The following is a 24,283-nucleotide window of genomic DNA, read 5'->3' on the forward strand; positions in this document are numbered from 1 at the left end:
ACTTAGCCAAATAAACTGGCAAAGCCAGTCCTAGGCACATGCAGTATTTAAACTCCCAAAGTCTCAGGGTATTCTTGGTTCACTAATCACAATTTGCATTTTCAGTTGTCTTTTTTACTATGAAGGCTTTTGTACATCAAGTCCGTATTTTTCATCCGAAATGATCGCACGGGAGCGTGGTAGAGGTTAAAAATAATAATAATTTACAGTAAGTTACAGTAAGATTCTTATGAAAATACCCCCAAAAAACAAAATTAAAACATGCCCCCATGGCAGAAATATGGATAAAAAGGTGGCATTATAATGCACATGCCAAAAAAAGAAAAGAAAACGCCATCTGGGCAGATAACACCTGTGACATCACTCGGGCTACTGTAATAATAATATACAGTGACAGTCGATGGGTCCCTACAGCAGAAAACTTCCCAAAACACCCAGAATCAGCGTTGCCAGACGTACGATAATTGTCGTATTTGTACAATAATTTACCACCAGAAACGATCATTTTGACTCTCTGGTACGATAATTCAACACTGCCCAGAATGCATTTTGGCACTGAAGGAGCCGTTTTAGTTTCTGTTTAGTTTGGGCTCCATCTATGGTTAATATGGTACTTTATGAAGTTTTAATAGTTTCAGTAGTCAAACGTAACTACGGTAGTACTGAAACTAGTAGACCCCCAATATGCAATCGGTTTTTCAAAATAACGCCTATTTGGAAATATAATTTTGGAAAACCAGAGACCAGACAGCCGACTGACCATCTCAGCTCATCTAACCCGGCTCTAGACTGGTCGTGGGCGGATAAGACGGACGGACAGACGCTTGGCATACCGGAAGTAATGATCCGAGGGAACGTCACAGGTGTTATTGCTTGATTTGCGGGTTTTTATGTGTGCGTGCCAGCTGCTTTACGAAAACGAGTCTAGATGCAGCTGTGTGTGGGGGAAAACAAAAAAAAGAATCCTAATTGCTACATATAAGTCCCACATATGCAAAGTGGTCTCTGACCTGCACCATGCTCTTTAAATATAAATACGACCTCATGTTGTATCACTCACGTTTACCCACTGACTCCGAAACCTTTGTCCGTCATTAAAGTTTTCGGAACGGGTATGATTTTCTACGTTTTTCGCAGTCACAAGCCTTTTGCGAGCTGTTTGACCCGTCTGTGTCAGTTTGGGGGAGAGAGTCTGAAGAGCGGCCGAGTGAGGCTCGAGTCTGAACGGCAAGGCAGCTGGAGAGACTCAGCGCTCGATCCACTCACTGGCCCCTCTGCTCCCTCTCCCCGGGAATGCTGCTGCAGCAGCCGGCCACGGCGCACCACAGCTGGCTTGGCGAAGTGAAGCGAGTACGGAGCTCCTGTCCAGTGCCATACGGTTACCATTCCCCCACCTGCTGCCATGATCTGCCTTCCCCAGTCCACATCACCACTGCTGCAGTCTGTCACCTGTCATGTTGTAATGTGGATACAACAGGAGAAGAGGAATATTTGCCTCGCATTGCGAATAGAGCAACAAGTGTAATAATAAAACGCATTGGACTCAGTGTGCAGAGGTTTCTGTGCGTACCGATTTATTTTCGGATGACAAAAAAAAGCATTATGGAAGAAAAAAAACAGACTGTGTGTGCAAAGACCTTAACTCTCCCAATGTTCTTCTGTTGGTAGTTTCCCATTCTTTTCTTCCACCCTCTCATCTCATGCGTCCCTCTCCCTCTGCTCCTCCACAGTGCTGCTCTCCAGGCTCTCCACATTTTGGGCAGACAAAGCAGTCTCCTCTCTGCTCTCTTCATCTTCTCCTGTTTTTTTTCTCTGCTGTGCACCATCGTCGTTTTCACTCTGCTCCATGTTGCTTTCACCAGCAACGCTCTCTGTCACAGTCTCTTCCACTGGTGGCTGATCTTTCCCTGTTCTCTCTGCATCTCTGCTCTCATCACTTCTGCTCTGCTCTGGCGCTTTGTGTTGCCCTGCGCCGCTCTGCTCACCTCCCTCCTTCTCCTGTTTGATGATACCCAGAGGGGGTGGAGGGACGGCGGGGAGTTGTGGGGGGTCAGCCAGAGGAGCGATGGACGTCTCCATCTCCACCTCCTCCACCTTCACCTGCACTGCAAAGACTAGAGAGAAAAGGGGCGAACGACCAAAATGTCACAGAAAATGTTAAATTAAGGCAAAATAAATTTGTCAAATTAAGCAGAAAGTATGTTGTGTGAGAGTTTGTCCACTTACTCTCCTGCTCCTCTGGCTCAGTTTTGGGCTGGATGAGGGGGAGTTTTGGGAGGAGACCGAGGGGGAGCTTTGGGGGGAAACTCAGGCCCACCAGCCCGGGGGGCCCATCGCTGCAGATGGGATTGTGGCTCTGACTTCCTTCGTTATCAGACGGCTGGTCCAGGGCGGTCAGCCTCCTCTTCGCCATCTTCTTCCCTGGAGCGAGCGAGGCAAGAGGTGGGGAGGGAGAGAGATTTGTTTACGGCGTGCCGTGGACACAAACTGTGGCCGAGCGATCGAGAACAAATGCAGACCAATCACAGCTGATGCTGCTACGTGCACTAGGGCTGCACGATTCTGGATAAGATGAGAATCTCGAGAATTTTCTTGCTCAGAATTGAGATCACGATTCTCTCACAATTTTTAATCAAAACAATTTCTATAGCCTACATTTTACTGCCGTCTTTTTGCTTGATACAGACAGAAACAACAACAAAAATATGACGACTGTAATGGGAATGTCACATCAGCGGGTCACATGGGTGGGGTGGGGTGCCTCAAGGTAGTTGTCTCGGACCCTTACTGTACACTATATTTACAAATGATCTACCACTTGTCCTAGAAAAAGCGAACATAGCGATGTATCCAGATGACTACTATATACACGTCAGCACTCTCAACCAATGAGTTAGATATTGTTTTAAATGCAGAGTTACGTTTAGTGGCTGACTGGGTTGAAAGGAATGAAGTAGTTCTCAATATTTCAAAAACTAAAAGCATGGTATTTGGCTCTACCCACACCATCTGTAAAGATCCAGTACTAAACCTTGGATTAAAAAATGTAAGTATTATTCAAGTGCATGAAACAAAACTGCTTGGTATTACCATAGATAATAGATTATCATGGACAAAACATATAAATAAGATAACTGCGAAAATGGGAAGTGGGATCTGTGTCATTAGGAGATGCTCATCTTTTTTAACACCCAAAGCCACTAAACTTGTTACTCAAGCATTAATTCTGTCAAATCTGGACTACTGTCCGACAATGTAGCCCCTCCACCCCCTCCGGCCACAGCCACTCCGATGACAGTCGGCCCCGGGCGAGGGGCACGCTGCCGTGGGCCAGGTGCACGCGGTGAGAGAGCCGATCCCAACGGCCACTGCAGCTCTAATGACATTGCAAATAGCAGCCCCCCTCACCCGACATTCGCAAACGAGCTAACCACACATTCCCCTGCATCCACATTCCATCCAACCCATAATTAGACTGTGTGTCTTTTTATGTATCAACCATCAGACTGGTTTGCTGGTTTCTGGCTCTATGTATGTATGGCAGAACTTACTCTTCCCCCTGTACACCAATGGCTTTCTTATGTTTTTCTTGGCTCGTGAGGCCTGGTTTTCAGCTGGATCCCCTAGAGAAGAGGAGTAGAAAACACCTGTCAGTTAAACACCAGGTATGGTTAGAAAAATGGTGAAGTTTTGAGCTTGAGCACTGTTTTTGATGGGTCGCTTTATTAAATATATGTATTTATTATATGCTAAATGTGAGAGGTTCTGATTGCATGCAAGTTGTGTTCTGCAGCTACAATGGTTTTTAGGCAAATCATTTTTTACTGCTTCATTATTGCCTCCCATAACATTATACAATTTTGAAGTTAACATAGCTAGCATTTATTGAAAATAAAGAGAAAACTCAATGAATTGACCACCAACTACCATCAACTCCAACCATGGATGCAAGCGCTCTCCAACCATCATTTGTTTATTCCTGTACTCTTTCATAATTAAAAGAATAAAAATAATTTTTTAGAGCTAGGAGGTTTTAGAGCTAGGAGCCTTTGAATGGCTTAAATCCACTTTTTGTCCATTTTCCACTTCCCAGGCTGCTCAATGTTGATGGCCGATGACCACAGAAAGTTCAGCCATGGCCAACTTCAATCGTGTGTTCACCTGCTCCAACAGGAGGCTGCTGCAGCTGGTAGGTGGTGAGCTCACACCAGCCGACTGGGTAGATGTCAGGCGACTGGTGGTCGATCCACTGGTCGAACTCAGCGTCCCAGCCGTCGAAGTGGATAAGCAGCAGGCGGCCCACACAGCGCCTCACGGTGGCCACACACACCAGGCGCGGCTCCATCAGGTCCACCGCCTCCAGCTTCATGTTGCAGGAGAAGCCATGACCTGGGTAGTCCTGAGGAGAAAGATGATGACTGATGCTCGTATTCATGTCTTAAAGAGCAAGGTGCAGGTTGGAGACCACATTGCATTAATATGTGGGACTGGTATGTAGCAATAGGATTCTCTTCTGGAATCTAGGTTGGAATTCTGACCTCTGGGCTGGGTGAGTGATGTCACAAGTGTTATATGTCCAGATGGCTTTTTATTGAGCACGTGTATGGAGCATCGCAGGAATGAGTCCGGAAGTAGCATGTTGGTGCTTCAGGGGGAAAGTGAACGGGGTTTTAGAATGGGGATTTCACTGCATAAAGTAAGGTCTGTGGTTAAAAGTTTAATGGAGTGGTAATTTGTGTTCAGCAGGATAATCTTCACGAGCGGAAATCACTCTTATGACTTTTGAAACAAAATGTGTACACCATTTTCAGAAAACGCTTTAAAAGTCATAAAGGTGAATCACGTTTGTGAACATTATCCTGCTGAACACAAATGACCACTCCCATAAACTTTTGTTAACGACAGACCTTATTTTATGCATTTAAGTGAAATCCTCATTCTAAAACCGCATTCACTTTTCCCCTGAAGCACCAACATGTCCGGGACTTTCGCCTTACGCCTACAAAAATACATCATCCCTGCGGTACTCTATTTTCATAGGAATCTTGAGCCCAGAAAGTAAATTCAGATTTTTTTAACCTGCACCATGCTTTTTTAACTGGTCTGAACATCAAATAATTTAATTTTATTTAGTTAACCTTTATTTAACCAGGTAAGTCATTAAAGCAGCTACGAGCAACTTTTTCGATTGTTATTAAACAGTATAAATTTAATATCAATGCATCACATCTTACCTCTAATAGTCGACGAGAGCAACGCAGAGTAGTCTCGCTTGAACCCCGAGTGAATCGGCCAGTGTTAGTGTGTCTGTAGCCAGGGCAGATCAGGAAGTGAAATGAAACGGTTTGCAGCAGCCACTTCGGCCATAACCACAAAATAACTTCCAAAAACCTGTTAGAATATAACGAGAGATGTTCCCGCGAGTATGCGTGGCGTTCACATTGTTTATGTTATGTTGCTAGGCAGCGCAAACGGCGTTGGAAGGCAGCTGCGTTTCACTTCCTTGTTTCACTTCCGCGTTTCACTTCCGGGTTACCCGGTCCGGTCGCTCTAGAGAGCCCCCTGTTGGCGCGAGTTTAGACAGACTATAGACTTAATAATCACCTAAGGGAGCAATCTCAGATACACACGGCTTTGGTCTCGTCGACTATTAGAGGTAAGATGTGATGCATTGATATTAAATTTATACTGTTTAATAACAATCGAAAAAGTTGCTCGTAGCTGCTTTAAGAACAAATTCTTATTTACAATGGCGACCTGGCAGAAGATGGATTACAGTGCATCATGCTGAGCTAAACAGACTGGAACCAGATTTGTTTGGACTTGTTTTGACTCCCGTCTCTAGAATATCTAACCTGGCAGGAAAATACGTTAACAAAACTCTGTCCAATAAAGGAGCTAGTTATGAGTCCATGTGACTTTTGTTTCCAAGATCTGGTGTAATTGGTCAGTGTGAACCTCAACCGTCTGGGTAGTGTCGAGGTAAAAGCACTCACCTACCACCGCAGAGACCCGGGTTCAATTCCCGGCAGCAGTAGTTCCGGCTTGGTCAGACGTATCTACAGACACAATTGGCCGTGTCTGCGGGTGGGAGTCAGTGGGGTATGAGTCCTAGTCACTGCACTAGCGTCTCGTCTGGTCGGTCGAGGCGCCTGTTCGGGTGGAGGGGGACTGGGGGGTGGGATAGCGTGATCCTCACATGTGCTACTCCTGCCAGTGAAACTCCTCGGTATCAGGTGAAAAGAAACGGCTGGCGAGTGCACATGTTTCGGAGGAAGCATGTGCTAGTCTACAACTCCCGCCAGATCGGCAGAGGGGAGGAGCAACGACTGGGACAGCAGGGGGAATTGGCCAAGTACAATTCAAGAGAAAATGGGAGAAAATTCAGAACTTGATTTCAAAGAAAATCGACTGGTTCGGACCAAAGAAAGCAAACTGTCAGTGGACTCTTACAGTGTTGAACAGTCGTGCCGGTGCAGCTTTAGCTTTCGTCTCCTCCAGGTATGTGGCCCAGGTGAAGGCCTGAGGGTCATCACCTGGCAGGAAACGGAGACACAGAGTTGATCCATCAGGAACTAAGAGTTAAATTAAACAGTGTTTCTCTTCACAGTATCACTGCTTCAGTAATTGTCTGCCCTGCTCATGACTTCTCTGCACAGAAGCACACATCAACAACATGACAGCGACCCGAAGCAAAACAAGAGGGTGGAGGAGTTGACAGCTGAGAAAGTGAGAACATGAATGAAGCAGATGGGGTGGGAAAGTCTGTGGAGACCTGGAGGCACGGTGAGGGGGACATTGTTCTTCTCGCAGAAGCCTATGGGAAGGATGGCATGAGAGGCAGCGTGGTAACAGAACCAGTCGGCCGACTTGGTGCCATCTATACCAACCATCAGATAACCCTCCAACAGCACCTGGGGGGGGGGGACAGAAACAGAGAAAGACAAAAACAGTCAGAGAGAGACAGACAACAGTACAGGGACACTAGATGCTTTTCCCCTTGAGGCGAGTGAGTGTGAGGTGAGCTGTCAGAGAGGAGAAACCCGTGACTTTTTTAAATGCGTGTTTCACAAATCCGATCGCGGCAGTTCTCATGCTCATGTTTTTGTATCTGTTGAGGAACTATTTCTGACTAATTTTACGACATTTATGGGACTGACGATTGGCGAACTGTCTGTCCTCGCTAGCCAGCCTGCACAGTCCATACCATGGGTTGAACGTGGAGAGAACGCAACATCACTCAATACACCACACGGGATGGGTATCCCGCTAATTATAATAAAGATGTTTAAAAAACAACAATTAAAAGTCCTTCAGAATGGATACAAATGTTTAAAATGTTTAAAAGAAGATATTTGAAAAAAGAAGCATAAAGATGTTTTAAAATCTTAAAGAATATAAAGATGTTTACAACATTTTTGGAACTATTTTTTTGCCCGAGTACAACATACAACATAATCTATAATCTACACTATAATGACAGGAGTGTCTGTCTCTCTGTCTCTCTCTCTGTCCTTCGCGCATCTCGAGAACCGTTGGTTGGATCGACTTCAAACTAAACTGGGAGTGCGCTTAGGGGGACCTGACTGAATGCAGGGTTGTGAATGGGGGAACGGGCACCGCACTAGTGGTAATAATGCCAATGTCAATTGGGGAGGCTGCTCACTCTTCCACACTTTGAAAACCCCTGAATTAAGTCACATTCAAAACTGGGGATAGGGAACACATTGACTATGGCTTTTCCCTCAATAGTTTCATAATTTGTCTGAATATGTGACACTAGCACCTTATAAGCCCCATACTGTCTGAATATGTGACACTAGCACCTTATAAGCCCCATACTGCTGTCATAACCCGGCTCTGTGGGATATGGCAAAAGAAGGGAACAGGACGCAAAGTGCCAAAAATATGAGGTATTTATTATAATAATGTAAATAAATGAAGAAGGTAAGTATGAAGTGTGTTGATCTGTAGCATCAGTAGTGTCAGTGTGGATAGTGTAGTGTAGGGTGTTTGTCAAGGTGAAAGTAAATCAAAGAAGAAAACCAAAATGCAGGTAGCTGGCAGGAGGGAGAGAGACAGACTGAGAACCAGGAGCTTTTAGAGCCTATGGAGCATCTGTGTTACTGACTGCTATAAGCACTAATTAGGAAGCTATTGAGGGAAACCAAAAGTTTAGTAGTTGGGGTTACTTGTAGAATACAATAGCACAGAATAAGGTTCTAATAAGTGGTTTGTAATGACAAATAGTGAACCAATATTAGTATTATTATTATTATTATCCTTGTACAGAAAACCTATTTTGGAAATTGTATCTACAGTTAATTGTTATGGACGAATGTGAAAATGTTTTTGAATGACAAATACAGGTAGTGTGTTATGTCTTCATGACTTTAACCTTGTGCACAGTGGCCACAGAGATGTTCCCCAGGTTCAGAGGGTCGATGGCCTCCAGCTTCATCCCTTCCTCAAAGAAACCTCCCTCCATGTAGACCATCCTTGGCTGCGGATCACACAGTGATTTTTAACAGCACAGTTAGTTAATGTATAACTCTACAATGGCATTTTATCTCAGCTGTTGCATCAACCTCTGCTTTTTGCATTTGGCTGATAAATCATGAATCAACCATTTGTTTTATATTAGTATGAATGTTACCTTCTTAAAATGCAATGATGTGCTGTCAAATTGACCTTTACGAGACAGAGACTGGCTGGCGTCTGGGTTCTTGCCTATTAAAATAAGAGCAAAACCAATATCTTTACTAGTAAAGAAACAAATGCATTTCAAAGTGATTAGTTCTATTTTGAGCAATAAACAGGAAAGAACATAAACCGGCACTCACAAATAAACTTTTCTTATTTATTTGGGGCAAAGAAACGTACGCGTGTCAGCCTTGAATTGGGAAAAATGGCAATTTAAATAGAAGGGTGAGCTTCACACACCAACCAACAGGAGAGTAGCTTACATGATTACAGAGAATAAGATCAATGAACCACCATATGCAGCCATTCACAGACAGAAGGTGTGATTATTCATTCATTCAGAAAACAGTCAACAAAAAGACAAAAGCAATATCCAAATTACATCAAAAAAGCCAAAACGCAATAAATATGCAAGTCAATGGGATTTTAGTATGGGGATTTCGGTTAAATGCATGAAATAAGGTCTGTGATTTTTTGTGTGTGAAATATTGTTGTACACATTTGGAATAAATCTTCACCTATCGTATGTGTTCAGAAACTAAACCTGAGACCTACCAGCGGGTTTGATGGCATGCCCCACAGTGGCGGACCAGCCGATGGGGTGCAGCAGGGGGCTCCCCAAGTGGCACCAGAAATCCAGTATGACGTTCTCGGGGGCATCGCTCTGGTCGACGTATACCAGCCGCAGACGGCCACCGATGATGGACTCCACAATGGCCACGCGCGTCCGGCTCACATGTTTGGGGTCGACCACCTCCACACGCACGCCAGGTTTGAACGAGTACTTCAAGTTCTCTGCTAGCTGGGAGGAGGAGAGATGGGACAGAGATGTTGCTCAGTTTTAGGGAAAACTACCGTAAATTCCGGACTATAAGCCGCGGCTTTTTTCCCGTTTTTTGGCCCCTGCGGCTTATATAACGGTGCGTCTTATCTATGGATTTTTTCAGAAAAAAAAAAAAAAATACAAATAAAATCTCTCTTTTTTAGCACTCTTTCTAACTATAAATCCACTTCTGTTTTAATTTCCTCTCTTGCCCTCTTTTCACCACACCGCGGACACTGTGTGCACTGTAAAAATAAACAACGGTGGTGTTGTGTTATGTTGTTTTGTTGAAATGTTACAGTAATACGGTAAATGGGAGCTTCCTCAAACAGCCATCCCGACAATCCCCTCTGTGCGTGACCACTTACATATGGTAATTACGGTAAGCAAACGGCCACTCGGCCATCAACTCCCTCCCCCGACTACCAGGAGAAAATCACAAACTTCGGCGAATTCACACAAAGGAAGATCAAGGAATATTCCATCGAACCGGAGCAGATCATAAATATGGATGAAGTGCCTTTGACGTTCGACCTGCCACTCACTCGGACTGTTAACAAGAAGCGCCCTGGAGGATTCTTTCACCAAAAAAAAGCTTTGCTCGTTCTCGACAGCATGAGAACGAGCAGTAGAAGCAACACTCTCACTTACCATGGGGAAGGTACGCAGAAATTCACACGAGGCAGCTTTCAAGTTGAAAGCAGTCAATCTCGCATTAAAAGAGGGAAACAGAGCAGCCGCGCGTAACCTGGGCATCGATGAGTCAATGGTGAGGCGTTGGACGGTGCAGCAGGAGGAACTGTCTCAGCACGGAATATTATAGGAGTGTGAAAACATCCACAATCACCAACGGGTTCCAAAACGCTGGACTGCTGCGGGATGAAGAGAATGACGCCGCCACAGCTGGCGCTGAGGGCCGTCAGAGGCTTCAGAGGCTGTTCGATGCCGACAGTGATGAAGAGGAGTTCGTTGGTTTTGAGTGACAATGAAGGAGAGAGGAGAGTGGTTGACGAAGCCACCCTGAACCTGTTCGTTTCCGACACTGAAGATGAGGACTTTGGTGGTTTCAGTACGCAGGAAGAAGAGGAAGACGAGGATTAGTGACTTGACTTCTCTGGTTACAGGTTTGCTGCACATATAGCCTATTGTTGTGTGATTTTGTCTGGGGATTAGTGACCTGACTTTTGTTTTGTTTTGTTGAAATGTTAATAAATGGGAGCTTCCCCAAACAGCCATCGCTTTCCCGACATTCCTCTCTGTGCACGAACCCTTTCATATGGTAATTAAACATCAAAACACCCGCGGCTTATAGACCGGTGCGGCTTATAGAAGAAAAAAATAGTCAATTTTGGTCCCGCGGCTTATAGACCGGTGCGTCTTATAGTCCGGAATTTACGGTATTTCGAAAACAGTTTCGTATTAGCCGTTAGAACTATTTTTATAGACTTGCTTTTATGCAATGACCTTTTATTATTGTTTTATTTTTGTTTTTACCTGTTTTTTATGACTTGCCTTGCATATTTCTAACTTTTTATTGCCTTTTGCTCTATATTTTATCCTTATAAAGAACTTTGTAATTGTGTTTTGGAAAACAGATACATAAATAAATATGACTATTACCTCAAAAAGTTAACATAAAAAATCCCAATGTGCCATTAAAGATCTAAAACATAAAGTCCCCCTCCAGTCCTGTCCTGGTCTGTTGATTAGACACACAGTTTGCTGTATTTGTTGACAAATAAAGCCTTAAAAGTCCTAAAAATAAGCTGTTGGTAAAATGGGTGATGACATCAGAGATTATAGTGGTCTGACGTCTGATAGACAGTAAATATAGTATCTATCTATCTATCTATCTATCTATCTATCTATCTATATATAAAATTGAGTATGTGGACAATGTTTGTTTGTTTCAAGTTCTGTGTTCGGCCACAGCTATGCCGTTTTAGGTGCGATCGGGCTGAAACCTTCAGGGTGTGTAAAGAGCACTCGTGCGAGTGACCTGACTGAGCCGGATTTTTTAATTATAGATTAGGGCAGATTAATTCTCCTGATTGCCCTAAGGCTGAGGCTATAGTTCAGTGATGATGTCATCAGTGATGTCATCAGTATAAGTGATGGGAGTATAAGTGCTTAATTTGTACTTTGCTTATTTGTTGTTTTGTTGTTGTTGTTGTTGTTATGTTGTTGTTGGTGCTGCTGTTGTTTTTAAATGCTGCCATTTTGGCCAGGTCTTGCTCGTAAAAGAGATCTTTGATCTCAAGTGACTACCTGGTAAAATAAAGGTAAAAAAAAAGAAAGTGTAGATAGAATCGGGAGGAACCAGAGGGAGACAATGGCTTCCACCCCTGGGCTGTGCGGGTGACCTGACGGAGCCAGATTTATTAATTACCGGTATGTGATTGTGATTACGATGTCATAGAGCAGGTGAGGCCGCGACACGCAGTGGTCATCAGTGATGTCATAAGAGCAAGTGAGCTACGGGCGAGGCCACGCAGCTGCCGAGCCTGGGGATCGAGCGCGCGAGACCTGCCTAGTAACTTTTAACCAAAAAGAGAGAATCCCACCGCGCTTCAGCTGTAGAGACAGGCAGGTCCGGTGCATCACAGGAGGGACGCAAAATCACAAAGGAAGAAGTCTGGAGCAACTCGGGCCATAGGATGCCTTTTATTTAAGGTGCAGAGTAAAAAGACAACGTTTCGACATCAGTGCGTCTTCATCAGGTCAGGTCAATGGTCAGGTGACCTGATGAAGACGCACTGATGTCGAAACGTTGTCTTTTTACTTTGCACCTTAAATAAAAGGCATTCTATGGCCCGAGTTGCTCCAGACTTCTTCCTTTGTGATAACTTTTAACCAGTTCCATGAAGCCAATCAGCTTTGATATCTGTTGGCCATTTTGTTGATAATAAGCAATATTGTGGCTTCTAAAATAAAGTTTTTTTTAACAGAGCTATAACCAGAAACAGTATGGCCGCCCAATTCAGTTATATCGCAGACAAAGCGGTTACTGAAGACAAGAGGTGACGCTGTCCTGCTTCTTTTACAACAGCACCTGCAGTCATTATGTCTCAGTGGAACAAACTATTAGGCTTCGGTTCTTATCAATGTAAGTTCTTTGGCACAAATGGTGACGTGCGTTGATACAGCGCGTGCGCTTGTACGTTTTCATAGAACATCAACGGTGAAACAGGTGGGAAAAACTGACTGGAAGGGGGCTTCAATCCAATCAGGATTTACATATTAGCTCAGTCATAAAGAACTATGATGGCATGCCTATGTAAATCTGATCCCACCTGACTTTTATATATCCACAGATTTTAGTGTGATGATCCCCCACCTCTGCTAGCCACAGAGGACAGATTAGATTGGTATTCTTTGTGTGAACTAGTGATGTTCCAAAGCGACTAATTTCTCTGTCAACTAGTTCATTTTTGTAAGACTAGTCTATAAGTAAGAAAACACTCCCACAGCCAGTTACTTCCTATTGTGTTTACACTTCCTGTGACAGTACAGTACTAGTGACCAGGTAAAACAGACAGTGTTTTGAACAGGAAGTCATAACACAACTGGGTCAAGTGGGCGGGGCTACATAAGCTCTGGGGGCACTCGGGGAACTCCGGGGAGAGAGAGAGAGGGGGGGGGAGGCAGATTGACCTTGAGGTAGAGGTCAACAGGAAGTGTGTGTTGTTACCTTAAGGTAGAGGTCAACAGGAAGTGTGTTTGCCCCCACCAGCTTCTTCATCAGATACTCTTTCCAGTCTGGGATGTTCTGCTGCACATCTATACAAACACAATGTCAAATAAATAATGTTATATCTACGTACATCCATCTGTCTATCTATCCACAGAATATCCAGTACAGACATATACACAAGTGCAGTACTAAATAGTAATCGTAATAAAATAAAAATACAGTAATGTGTGGACTGTTGAGGATAAAAAATTACAATGCATAGGATTTAGTCAGTTTGAATAAAATTAAAGATTTTCTCCAACATACAACTTGATTTCAAAGGCTAGAGCTGCTTGTTTAGAAAGTTTGGCCTCTCAAAAGACAAATTGCAGCATCCCATGATTTAGAAATTGCATGCCATCAGTATTGCAATAGATTGTTCTTTTTTCATTTCAGTTGCAGGCTGGTGTGTGTGGAGTACGTATGAATCCATACAATAGTGATCATGGTCCTACAGTTGCAGGCTGGTGTGTGGAGTGGGTGGTGTGTGTGGAGTGGGTGGTGTGTGTGGAGTATATGTATGAATCCTCTTCACCCTTTGGCGGCACCAGCAGTTTGCCGGTCATCGCACACCATCCGATCGGGTTCAATTCCCCCGAACCGAGGCTGCACCAGAAGTCATGGCTGCTGTCATGCTCAAAGCCCTCATACCTTAACAGAGCTTTGTATCCTAGGGAACAAGGAGAGAGAGAAAGAGATGTGTTAGGTTAATATTGTCACTTATAGGCTTTTCATTTGAGATGGTATATCAGCTCATCCAAATCCAACATGATGGATATGATCCAGTTTGTATGATTACAACAGACCGCCTCTCTTCAGGAGAGAGAATAGCGACCGAAGAAGCAAGATGGACAATGAAAAGTTAATCCACTTAGTACAACAGCATCCAGTTCTCTATGACAGCAGTCACCCAAGAAGGAGACCTGGTTATACATATCCAGCATCAATAGCACATTAAATATATCAGATTTATTTTACCTACCCATGATAATTCGGGACCACACGTGACAAAAAAAAACACTCGGGAGAGAGGAGAGGCGCTTGTGACTCGGCTCAGGTGAACGTGGAATAGGCGTGCAGTGTGATCGCAAAAGCGTGTGATAGGTTCACACCCAGCTCAAGGTATGTAGGCGTGGGTTGAGGCAAGGCAAGGCGTAGGTGCCCTGTGTGAACCTAGCGTTAAGCTAGTGATCTAGAATTGCACGCCTATGGACGAATGCTTTGACTCGTGGGCTGTTCTTCCCCAGTTTGAAGCGGCAGGAAAACATGGCGGCTCGTTTAAAACGTTCTCTTCAACAGTGAAAATGGCTCAGGGAAATGTGTTTGTGAAAACATTTGACAATAAGCCATGCATTGTCTCACTCAGATTTACAATGGTTAGTTTAAAATAAGTTTAAAGAATAAGCGTCCTAGTTAGAGCATAAGGCCCCCAGTAGGGCTGCAACTAACTATTATTTGGATAATCGATTAATCTGTCGATTATTTCTTCGATTAATCGGATAAAAACAAATGCATGGATTTTTCCCCCCAACAATTTTATTCCAAAACAAAATGTCCCAAATTGACAATATCAGTGCACAGAAGTGACGCTTGACTGGACCAGAGCTGTCTAAACAATAATGAAAACTTATAAATAATAAAAATGAACAATGTAAATAACTACCTAAGTGTTAACACGATTTGCTACTTAATAGGCTACCTTTTAGTGTTGTCACGATACCAAAATTATGAGTTTGATACCGATACCTGCCTAAATATCTCGATACCGATACTGAAACGATACTCCGGCGATACCACGGTGCTCAGTACTCTACTGAGCACCGGTGGGCAAACTGTCATGGCGTCGTTTTCCGGTAAAGAAATTCCAAAGTTTCCCGTCTAAGCCGTCTGAGCACAGCCAAAAAGTATAGTGAGACAAGACGAGACGATCTTTGCCTTCATCTCTTGGTTTTTCCCATAGGTTTTTTCAAATCAAGCAGCATGCCGTTCTACCAGAAATCTGGGGGTTTAGTCCTGCTTTAAGCCAGATACAATGGTGTACTGGCCTACTGAAACAAACACTGGCAGACAGACAGACAGACAGACGCACAGACCTGCTAACTGGATGATGGTGGCGATCCAGTAGACTTTACTGGGCAGGACTGCATTAGTGTTCAACACCTCCACCTTCATCCCCACTGAGATGTCGTCCCACTGGGAACACAAAGGGACCTGCAGGGTGGAGGGGACGTCAGTAAACAATACAAGCAAGGATGCTTCCATCAGTGGTTCCCAACCTTTTTTGTCTTATGTACCCCTTGAGCTGTTTTGCCATGCCCATTCACCTTATGTAGCCCCGCCCACTTGACCCATTGTGTCACGACATCCTGTTCAAAACGCTGGCTGTTTTACCCGCTCAAACTAGTCTGACTCTCCTGGTCAAACCTAGTTTGACTCACATATGAGTCAGACCAGGTTTATGAGTCACAGGAAGTGTAAACGCAATCAGAACGTCCGATTGTGTTTACACTTCTGTGAGGGCTTTTACCATTACACTTCCTGTTAGTCTCAAGCCAGACTGTCTCTTCTACACAAGGTGAATAGTACCCCCTCATTCATGTGTGTCGATGATTCTCATAAATTTATTCTATTAAACTCAGATTAAACTTTTAGTAGACCTAACATATCTGATTATTAAAAGGAAATAATTTGAATGGATCCCCTTTAATACAATTCTGACAGTTTTCATTTGGAGAAAGTCATCAGTTTTACCAAGATGGGTCTATGAAATGACTTGGAATATTGTTTTATCATATTGGAAATAAATAAATCATCTTTGCAAGTACCCCCTGCAAGCTGCTCAAATACCCCTAGGGCAGGGGTGCCCACACTTTTTCAGCTTGGGAGCTACTTTTAAAATGACCAAGTCAAAGTGATCTACCAAACATATTTATTTATATATATATACACTGAGTATACAGTGGAAAACGGTGGAACAGTGGAAAAACAGTGGAAACAGTGGAAAAACAGTGGAAACAGTGGAAAAACAGTGGAAAAACAGTAAAAAAAAAAAAAAAAAAAAAACTTCCTCAATGCCATGCAATCTACCACACTACCTTCGCGATCGACCGGTCGTATTGGGCACCCCTGCCCTAGGGCTACACGTACCCCTGGTTGGGAATCTCTGCTATAGACAATTGGTGTTTGATGTTTGCTTGTTTATTCAAAAACAATGTTAAAATTCAAGACAGGCAGCAAAGCAACCGCTGCACACTGGAATTTAAATTTCAACATCCATATACAACCTTTCTTCTGCAGATATTTGTTCCATCTTCATATCTTTTCCCTGAATTTACGGAGTTATGCCCATGCTCCACAAAGCTCAGAGCTTATTTTACGTCTTTCATCCTACTCAAGAATTTGAATGTGCATATGTGTATATGTATATACATGTATGTATGCATGTATGCATGCATGTGTATATATATGTACATGTAGGTATATTGTCAGTCTTCATCTCTCTATGGAATGGTAGCCGACAGGTATTATGAGATAGAACTTTTCTTTTTCTCTCTTTCTTTCCTTGTTATAAAAAGTCCAATGATTATGCTTTGTTTTATACTCCAGAGAATATGACCTTGCTTTGTTTGTACCTGTAACCCCCTTCATTAAAATAAAATAAAAGATCAATGTGCATACGTATATACACTTTCACTTATAGAAAGCTGTATGCATAGTATAATAGTATATAGATTATGTTGAATGTATATAGTATAATAGTATAGATTGTTGGTGAATAAACTATTTGTATTTGTGATGACGCTTCACAGACATGACTCACGTGTCTGAAGCAGGAGACGGAGACAGCCAGAGAGGTTTCCTTGTCCAAATAGGAGCCCCACTCAAACCCAGCTACTGATGCTACAGCACAGAGGAGGAAGGAGGGGGGGGTTAAGAGTGTTCATTGGAATTAAAATCACAACGTTTTGTACAGCTGAAGTGAGATGACTTGCAATGTGAGGTATGAGTGTTAGGTATGAGTGTGTTCATTTTGGATGCAGAGAGTCTATGTGAATTGCTGTTATTTACAAATTCCTGTGCACGTTCTGGTGAGTAAAGTCATTGATTGTGTTGTGCGTGTGCGTGCGTGCGTCCTCACCATCTGGTCCTATTGTTGGAGGGGCCTTTGTGCTGGCCACCTTGTTCAGCACTGTAGCTTTTTTTGAAGGGGGCCTTCCCTTGGGGGAGACAGGCACAATGAAAATTAGTTGGTACCAAGGAGTGTTTTCTTCCTGCTTTTTTGTAGGCCTTCTAAAAGGAGACCCCCCCCCCCCCCCCCCCAGCTTTAAAGGAATTTTTTGAAATCGATGCACTACAAAGCTATAACGCGCCGAGCAGCAGCCTAGAACAGAGGAAATAGGGGCATGTGTAATGTGTATATTTACGTTCTGTAAATATCTTATTTTCTGACACACAGCGGATCATATCCTTATATCACACTGGCATAAATGTGACCAGAGCAGTGGATCAAGCCGCCATGACAGTCATGGTAAATACCGTAGGATGGAGGATGACTGAAATTTACCTGACTTCGAGAATATGGACGAAGCATTTGAATTCGATGGCCGCCCGTATTTCTTTGAGCCAGAATAACATCATATGGATTACGAACTGAGGAGCTTCTATCACTCACCAATGTGATGGACAGCAGACAGATACAGGGTGAACACGCTGGCTGCAGCAAGGTAAATACAGCATTCATTTTCTCATTGTCTCTATGATATAATAAGGATATGAGCTGCTGTGTCAGAAAATAAGCTATTTACAGGACGTAAATCCCACAAGTCGGAGGCGGGCCTTCCCAGGGGGGCTCCAAAGCATAGAGTACCGCAGGGATGACGTATTTTTGTAGTCGGAGGGCGGAAGTCCCGGACTTCCGGGTTCTTCACTGTTTCTGCCTATGGGATTTTTGAATGGGTTTTTGGAGCAATGCTTCAAATAAGGTCTGTGGGCAATTGGTTCTACGTCTGCCCCAGCAAGCTGCAGGCCACATCACGGCTCTACGCCTCCCCCTGCAGTAGGGGTGTCACGGTACACAAAAGTCACGGTTCGGTACGTACCTCGGTTTTGGGGTCACGGTTCGGTACGAAAACGGGGAAAAAAAGCAACAAATCCCAAATTCTGTTTTTTTCCCTTTGAATATGTCTGAATTCTGCTTTTTACGCTATTCATACCATCAGAAATAGTGTCTAATATGTGGGAATGAATAAATGTCCACTATTTAATAAGATCTAGGCAATCCACACAAAAAGGTTTTACTCTAGAGCAGTGATTTTCAAAGTGTGGGGTGCGCCTCCCTCTCAGATGTCTGTATTCCAGCTGTTTGACAGGGCAAAGGCATTTCCCCCCACTTTAAATCTTTATTGTACACAAGTTTGTAAACAGAGCGCATGTGTGGAGTAGCCTAATACTCCCACCAACCCCTCCCCCTGTTGTATTTGTTTTATGTAGCATTTGCGTTTGATGTAAGCACTAATTTGGAATCCTATCTAAAAGCGGCCACTAGGCGGCAGTATTTCTTTAGTCAACGTCAAAATACCTACATGTTAAGTAGAAGAAGAATAAAACGGCAGAAGAAGAAAAACTTCTAAACCCTGTTGAAAGATACCCCCACTGTCTGACAGACAACGGGGTGGGTTTCACTTTCCCAGTAAGTACGGGAAAGAACCCTGTCAGCGCCTTAACGTTATTGGATGTGAGTTTTGTTTAGCATAATATGATTACGTTCGGTCATCTAATGGATTATTGGAACATGACAAGGAGTCATCCCCTCTTCCTTGCTTGTCTGCATCCGCAGATGTCTGGTTGAGTCTGCTTGACCGCATCACTCATCCCACGCGATGTAAGTTGCTTGTTTACAAGTTAACAGCTTTGTCAGTGTTATGTAACGTTTAGCCGCAACGCGCAACTATAAAGGACTTTGTCGCGGCTACGTAGCGTTACATTGGCAAGCTTACCTCGTTGGCTTGATGTTGACAGAATTTGCAAAACAGCTTATCGCCACAAAACGTCCCATTCTGTGAACGCGGATTTCTATGGCCCTTGTGTTGTTTTGGCATGTCTTCTTCTGTGGCGTTTAATTCAATTCAATTCAATGCCGTTCAAACAGCGTTTAGGTGCTTCTGGATTTGACGTATTCGTCGTGTCGTTTCACGTATCGTGAAACGAGGTACCGTGAGGCCCGTACCGTAAATTCACGGGACGAATACATGTACCGTGACACCCCTACCCTGCAGGCTGCAGGCCACATCACATCTTCCTCTCACCTGCAGTCGAGCCAGTATGGAGGACTTCTTGGAGTTGGAGGAATAGGAGCGGGAGCAGGACACGCTGCAGAAACGCTTGGTCTTGGAGTAGAAGGTGCCGAGGTTACCGGTGGTGCCGCACATCTCACACACCACTGGAGAAAAACATAACCATGCATTTTGTCACATAGCTGCTATCAAATGGGTTTAGGGGTTAGGGTTAACCCCTTCCAGTTTGCTGAGTCCATCTCACCTGACTTTGTCAACAATCCTGACATCTTATAAAAATGGTTCAAGTGTTTTATGGAAATGTCCCATCATTCCTTTTGATGCATCACATAATTGCACTATTTATTTTGTATTTCTGTTAATCTGTCCTGTTATGACACAATCATAGTAAAATAGGATCTTATGATCTTTGCATAAGATGCAACGCTCATGTGGTTCAAATGTATTGAGATGAAACATATATTGTAGAGGATAAATTATATTGTTGTATATTGTTACTGATTAGAGAAATATTGATTTTAACATTGGTCTAGCAACACAATAATTTTATCAAACCACACCAGGTTTAGTTTACACTTGCATTCAACGTATAAGTCAACTAAACACAATACATCTGCAACAGGATGAAGCAGCAGCAACAAAATCTCTGGGTGGAATTAACAGAGGTGTCAGCCATGTTGACTTTTACCTGTCTCCACTGTCAGCCATGTTGATTTTACCTGTCTCCACTGTCAGCAAACTCTCATAAGTAAATACATGTAAAAGTATAAATGTGCCACCAGCAGACAAAAAGAGAAACTGGCAGAACTTCTAGCTCATTAGCCACACCCGATGTGCTGTGATGTACTCAGTTGCATCTCACCTGGTCTGTCGTCCTTTGTTTTTTTGCCAGTCCAAACTGCTGCTCCTTCCTGCTCGTTCTCCTCTTCTTCATCCCCTCCTCCATCTGTATCATCAAACATCTCATCATCATCTGCCTGCTGAGAGAAAAATAGACAGTAGGGCTGAATAAAAACAAAAAATCACAATACAAACTTCTGCAATTTCCAAATTGCAGAGACTGCAATTGATTGCTTACGCCGGGATTGCACTGCTTGCATTTGCGTTGCGTTGCGGCTGTTCTCCGGTTTTGCTCCGTGCTCTGTGCTCCGCCAACACTAACCGGCTGCATGCAGAGCACGTCACGGCTCCGCTCCGTCAGACAGCTGGAGTGACGAGACCGACAGGTTCTCATGGTAAAATCGCGCGAGACAATTTGTATGTGGGATAAATACAACGACAAACAGGCAGAAGATCATTGTTCCCAACTGGAGAAGCAGAGGAGGGGTGGACTTGCTTGGTGTTGTCCTTGTAAAAAGGATGGGTCGTGTCATAAATTATTTTGTGGTTTTCCACTTCAATTATGAACTTTTCCTCATACATGTTTGTCCTCTGGCTTGATATTGAATGCTGTAAACACCTCTGCCCTGTTGATTTCATGCCTGGCTCCGCCCAACTTAACTGCAGCTCTGCTCCGTCATCCGTGAAAAATAGAAGCCTTGCGTATCTTTTTCGGAGAGCTCCGGATCGTCGGAGCTGGGACGGAGTAGACACGCAACGCAGCGGAGTAGGTGGGAGTTGACACAATGATTAGAGTGGAAACGTATCGGTGCCGATGCCGTACCGCAGCGCAGACGGACTGAACACAGACCTAGTGGAATGTAGGCGTTAGGAGAGACGCCCAAAATGGATTTCTGAACAAGGCGTTAGCGGTGCAGGTAATCTTTGGTCCATGAATCAAGTACAATATTGGTGAAAACATTTAATCATACTCAAACTCAAAAACATTTATGACTAGAAAAACATGTGGTGATGAAGATGATACGAAATCACAGTTTAAATCACTGCTCATTTTTAAGTGGTGCAGCCGCTTCTATAAGTGACTGTGTTTGTGGTGAAATGTGTGTGGGGGAGATGCATGTGTGGGAGAGATGTGTGTGGGGGAGATGTGTGCACCAACATTTGGGGGTGTGCGTGTGTGGCGAGAGGTGGGTGGACCTTTGCAAATATTGAGTTTTGAAATGCGTGTTTCAACATTCCGACCCAGTGATCCTCTGTATCGACATTAAAGGAAGATATTCACAAATTTGTGTCCTTTTGGCTGGGTATTTTGTGTGACTATTTTAAAATAGGCGGTCCCGTATGGGCGGCACGAAAACACGCATGCATGCGCGCACACACAGTGTCAGAGAGGGGGTGGAGGAGAAGGGTGGGACCTGCTGCAACCTGGGACCTGCTGCACACATTGCACCGATTACTTCAACACAAAGTCCTGCACGGGTCCAATTTTGCAAACCCGTGCCCGCCCAGACCCGTCAATTTTAGACCCGTGCCCGCCCCGTTACCCGTGATTATCTCAAAATCAAAACCGACCATGCCCCCAGACCCGTTAATATAAGACCCGCGGCCCGACCCGTTACCCGCGATTAATCACAGGTTACAAACAGTCTCTCACTTTGTTTGCACCAAACCAAACTGCCCCCGTTTCACACAGGAGGTGAATAGCTGAGACTCATCGCCTGTAACGTTAGCATTAGCAGCTGCTAATGTTAGCTCAGTAACAAGTTGTCGTTTAGTTCATTTTTACCCGTGCCCGTGAATTTATATAAGTATATTTTTTACCCATTACACAAGCTTTTTGCGGGTAACCCGCGAGTACCCGACCCGGTGCAGGACTCTGCTTCAACACCTGGGTGTGATTTTTTTTTGTCAATATCTTTCAGCCTTAAAGGAACACTCCGCCCATTTTCAACCAGCTTTGTATCATTAGAACATCAGTAGTATATCAGAAAACTGTAAACTGTTTTGAAGTCTGTCATTTAATTTGACAGTTATTGAGTGTTAAAGTGTGGACCAGTGACATCACTGGTCCACACTAACTCAAATTAATAACTCATTAACTCAAATCAACTCTCAATAACTGTCAAACTATTCATCATTCATCTAGTTTGACAGTTATTGAGAGTTGATTTGAGTTAATGAGTTATTCATTTGAGTTAGTGTGGACCAGTGATGTCACTGGTCCACACTTTAACACTCAATAACTGTCAAATTAAATGACAGACTTCAAAACCGTTTACAGTTTTCTGATATACTACTGATGTTCTAATGATACAAAGCTGGTTGAAAATGGGCGGAGTGTTCCTTTAATAGAGGCAGACAGACTGACAGACAGACATTAAACATGTCAATTAAACCCATTTAAGCCCTCAAGAGTGGCAGGATGTCTCTCTCTCTGTGTATTGTCAGTCAGATGTTTCCCAGTCCACAGCAATAACTACTTACAGGAATGTGATGCTCTCTTGGTTCTGCAGCAATACATCTGCGCTGGATGGCAGGCAGGCATTCGCTGCAGCCGACTCCATCGCAGGAGGAGCACGGCGGTCGGATGAAGACAGTGGGAACGGCCCCAGGCTTGAGCTTCAGAGCCCCCGTGGCAGCCAGAGCTTTCAGAGTGGGGATGGGTAGCTTGGGCTCAAAGTACTCTTTGCCAAAATGCTCGCTGCACAGGTGGGAGTTGGGCCTGGCAAACCACTCGCTGCGGGTGCGCTGGACCTGCTTCTCCCATTTGCGAAACTCCTCGGGGTCCCTTGGGAATTTGTACATCGTCACGCCATCATCGGCGGTTTTGCCACAGCCGTAGGCTACACAGTGGTAGGGCATTCTGACTGCAGCAGAGGACTGAGGAAGGTGATGTCCAAGAGCCCAAGATGGATCTACAGACAGGACATTGTGCTGAGTGTCGAGATGTCTTGATACCAGCTGACAATGATAATTGCATGTTACTTCTTACAAACACATTCTCCTCCTGAAGTTAACGTGTTTAACAGTAACTTAATGTAAGACCAATGCCATAGCTACCAGAAGTGATACGCTGTGGAGGACAAAGATTAACGTTACATCTCATTAACAGACAATATAGCTACATAATATTAAAGGGTAGATTTAACTACGACCAAATGTGTAACTTCGAGACACCAGAGGTGAAATCGCCTTGTTTAAAATGTGGTGAACACAATGTAAACAGGAAACGATGCACGTCTTGGATGAATAACAAGAAACGCTTAGTGAAAAGCTTAGTGAACACAAACTACGCTAAGTAAATATTAGCTATATAACAGAGATACGATACATACGATACATAAAGTGACAATGACAATGGGATTTGTGCTACAAACCGTATTGCTGCCAGCAAAACAAATGTAAACACAGTCTAGCTAGCGTAGCTATCTCGCGTGCTAGCTAACATGCTAAATGAATGGAAGTGCTGTTAGCTTCGTACAGCAACTCACTTGTTATGTATTTAATTATTTTTTTTAGGCTAATGCTGTGTAGGTCTTCACTGGGCTATTTCAGAAATCCACAATAACGCAGGTAAAAGGTTTACATAGCAAGCAGTCGGACTCGGCACACGCCTGTGGTGGTCAGGATCGCCTACCCGCGTCGTCGTGGTTACCTCGATGGTGGTTACTCCAAAGACGATGGAATTAAAGCAAGACGGCCCAACTTCAACTCACTTCCTGTCATTTTGGCACGCGTGTTGCCGCCAGCGTCAAATGAGCAGGAATTTCTGAGCATGAATTTATTACTTCCGGTCACGATTTTTCAGAATAAAAGCGATCATTCAAACTCGATAAAATACACAAATTGAAGTTATATCACACAAATTGAATAAACATACACATGGAAAAG

At 43.8% G+C, this 24,283-nt stretch overlaps 1 protein-coding gene across 2 annotated transcripts; it reads right to left on the bottom strand.

Annotated features, from left to right (window-relative positions):
• Positions 1–1,575: 1,575 nt before the first annotated feature.
• l3mbtl2 (L3MBTL histone methyl-lysine binding protein 2) lies at positions 1,576–23,254 on the bottom strand (the record flags this gene model as incomplete). Of its 2 annotated transcripts, none has more annotated exons than XM_083634963.1 (17): positions 1,576–2,114; positions 2,227–2,421; positions 3,552–3,623; positions 4,162–4,399; positions 6,454–6,536; positions 6,776–6,914; positions 8,399–8,503; positions 8,657–8,730; positions 9,259–9,505; positions 13,218–13,306; positions 13,795–13,929; positions 15,353–15,470; positions 17,080–17,159; positions 17,398–17,476; positions 19,565–19,698; positions 20,415–20,529; positions 22,877–23,254. In XM_083634963.1, 17 exons carry the CDS (start codon positions 23,252–23,254, stop codon positions 1,699–1,701), a joined length of 2,697 nt encoding a protein of 898 aa, XP_083491089.1. In that variant the 3' UTR covers positions 1,576–1,698. The 2 variants fall into 2 exon arrangements, with proteins under 2 accessions (XP_083491089.1, XP_083491088.1); XM_083634962.1 differs by having other exon boundaries at positions 20,415–20,532.
• Positions 23,255–24,283: the final 1,029 nt, after the last annotated feature.

The sequence above is a fragment of the Poromitra crassiceps genome (genome assembly GCF_964638095.1).
Source record: "Poromitra crassiceps genome assembly, chromosome: 4".
NCBI lineage: Eukaryota > Metazoa > Chordata > Actinopteri > Beryciformes > Melamphaidae > Poromitra > Poromitra crassiceps.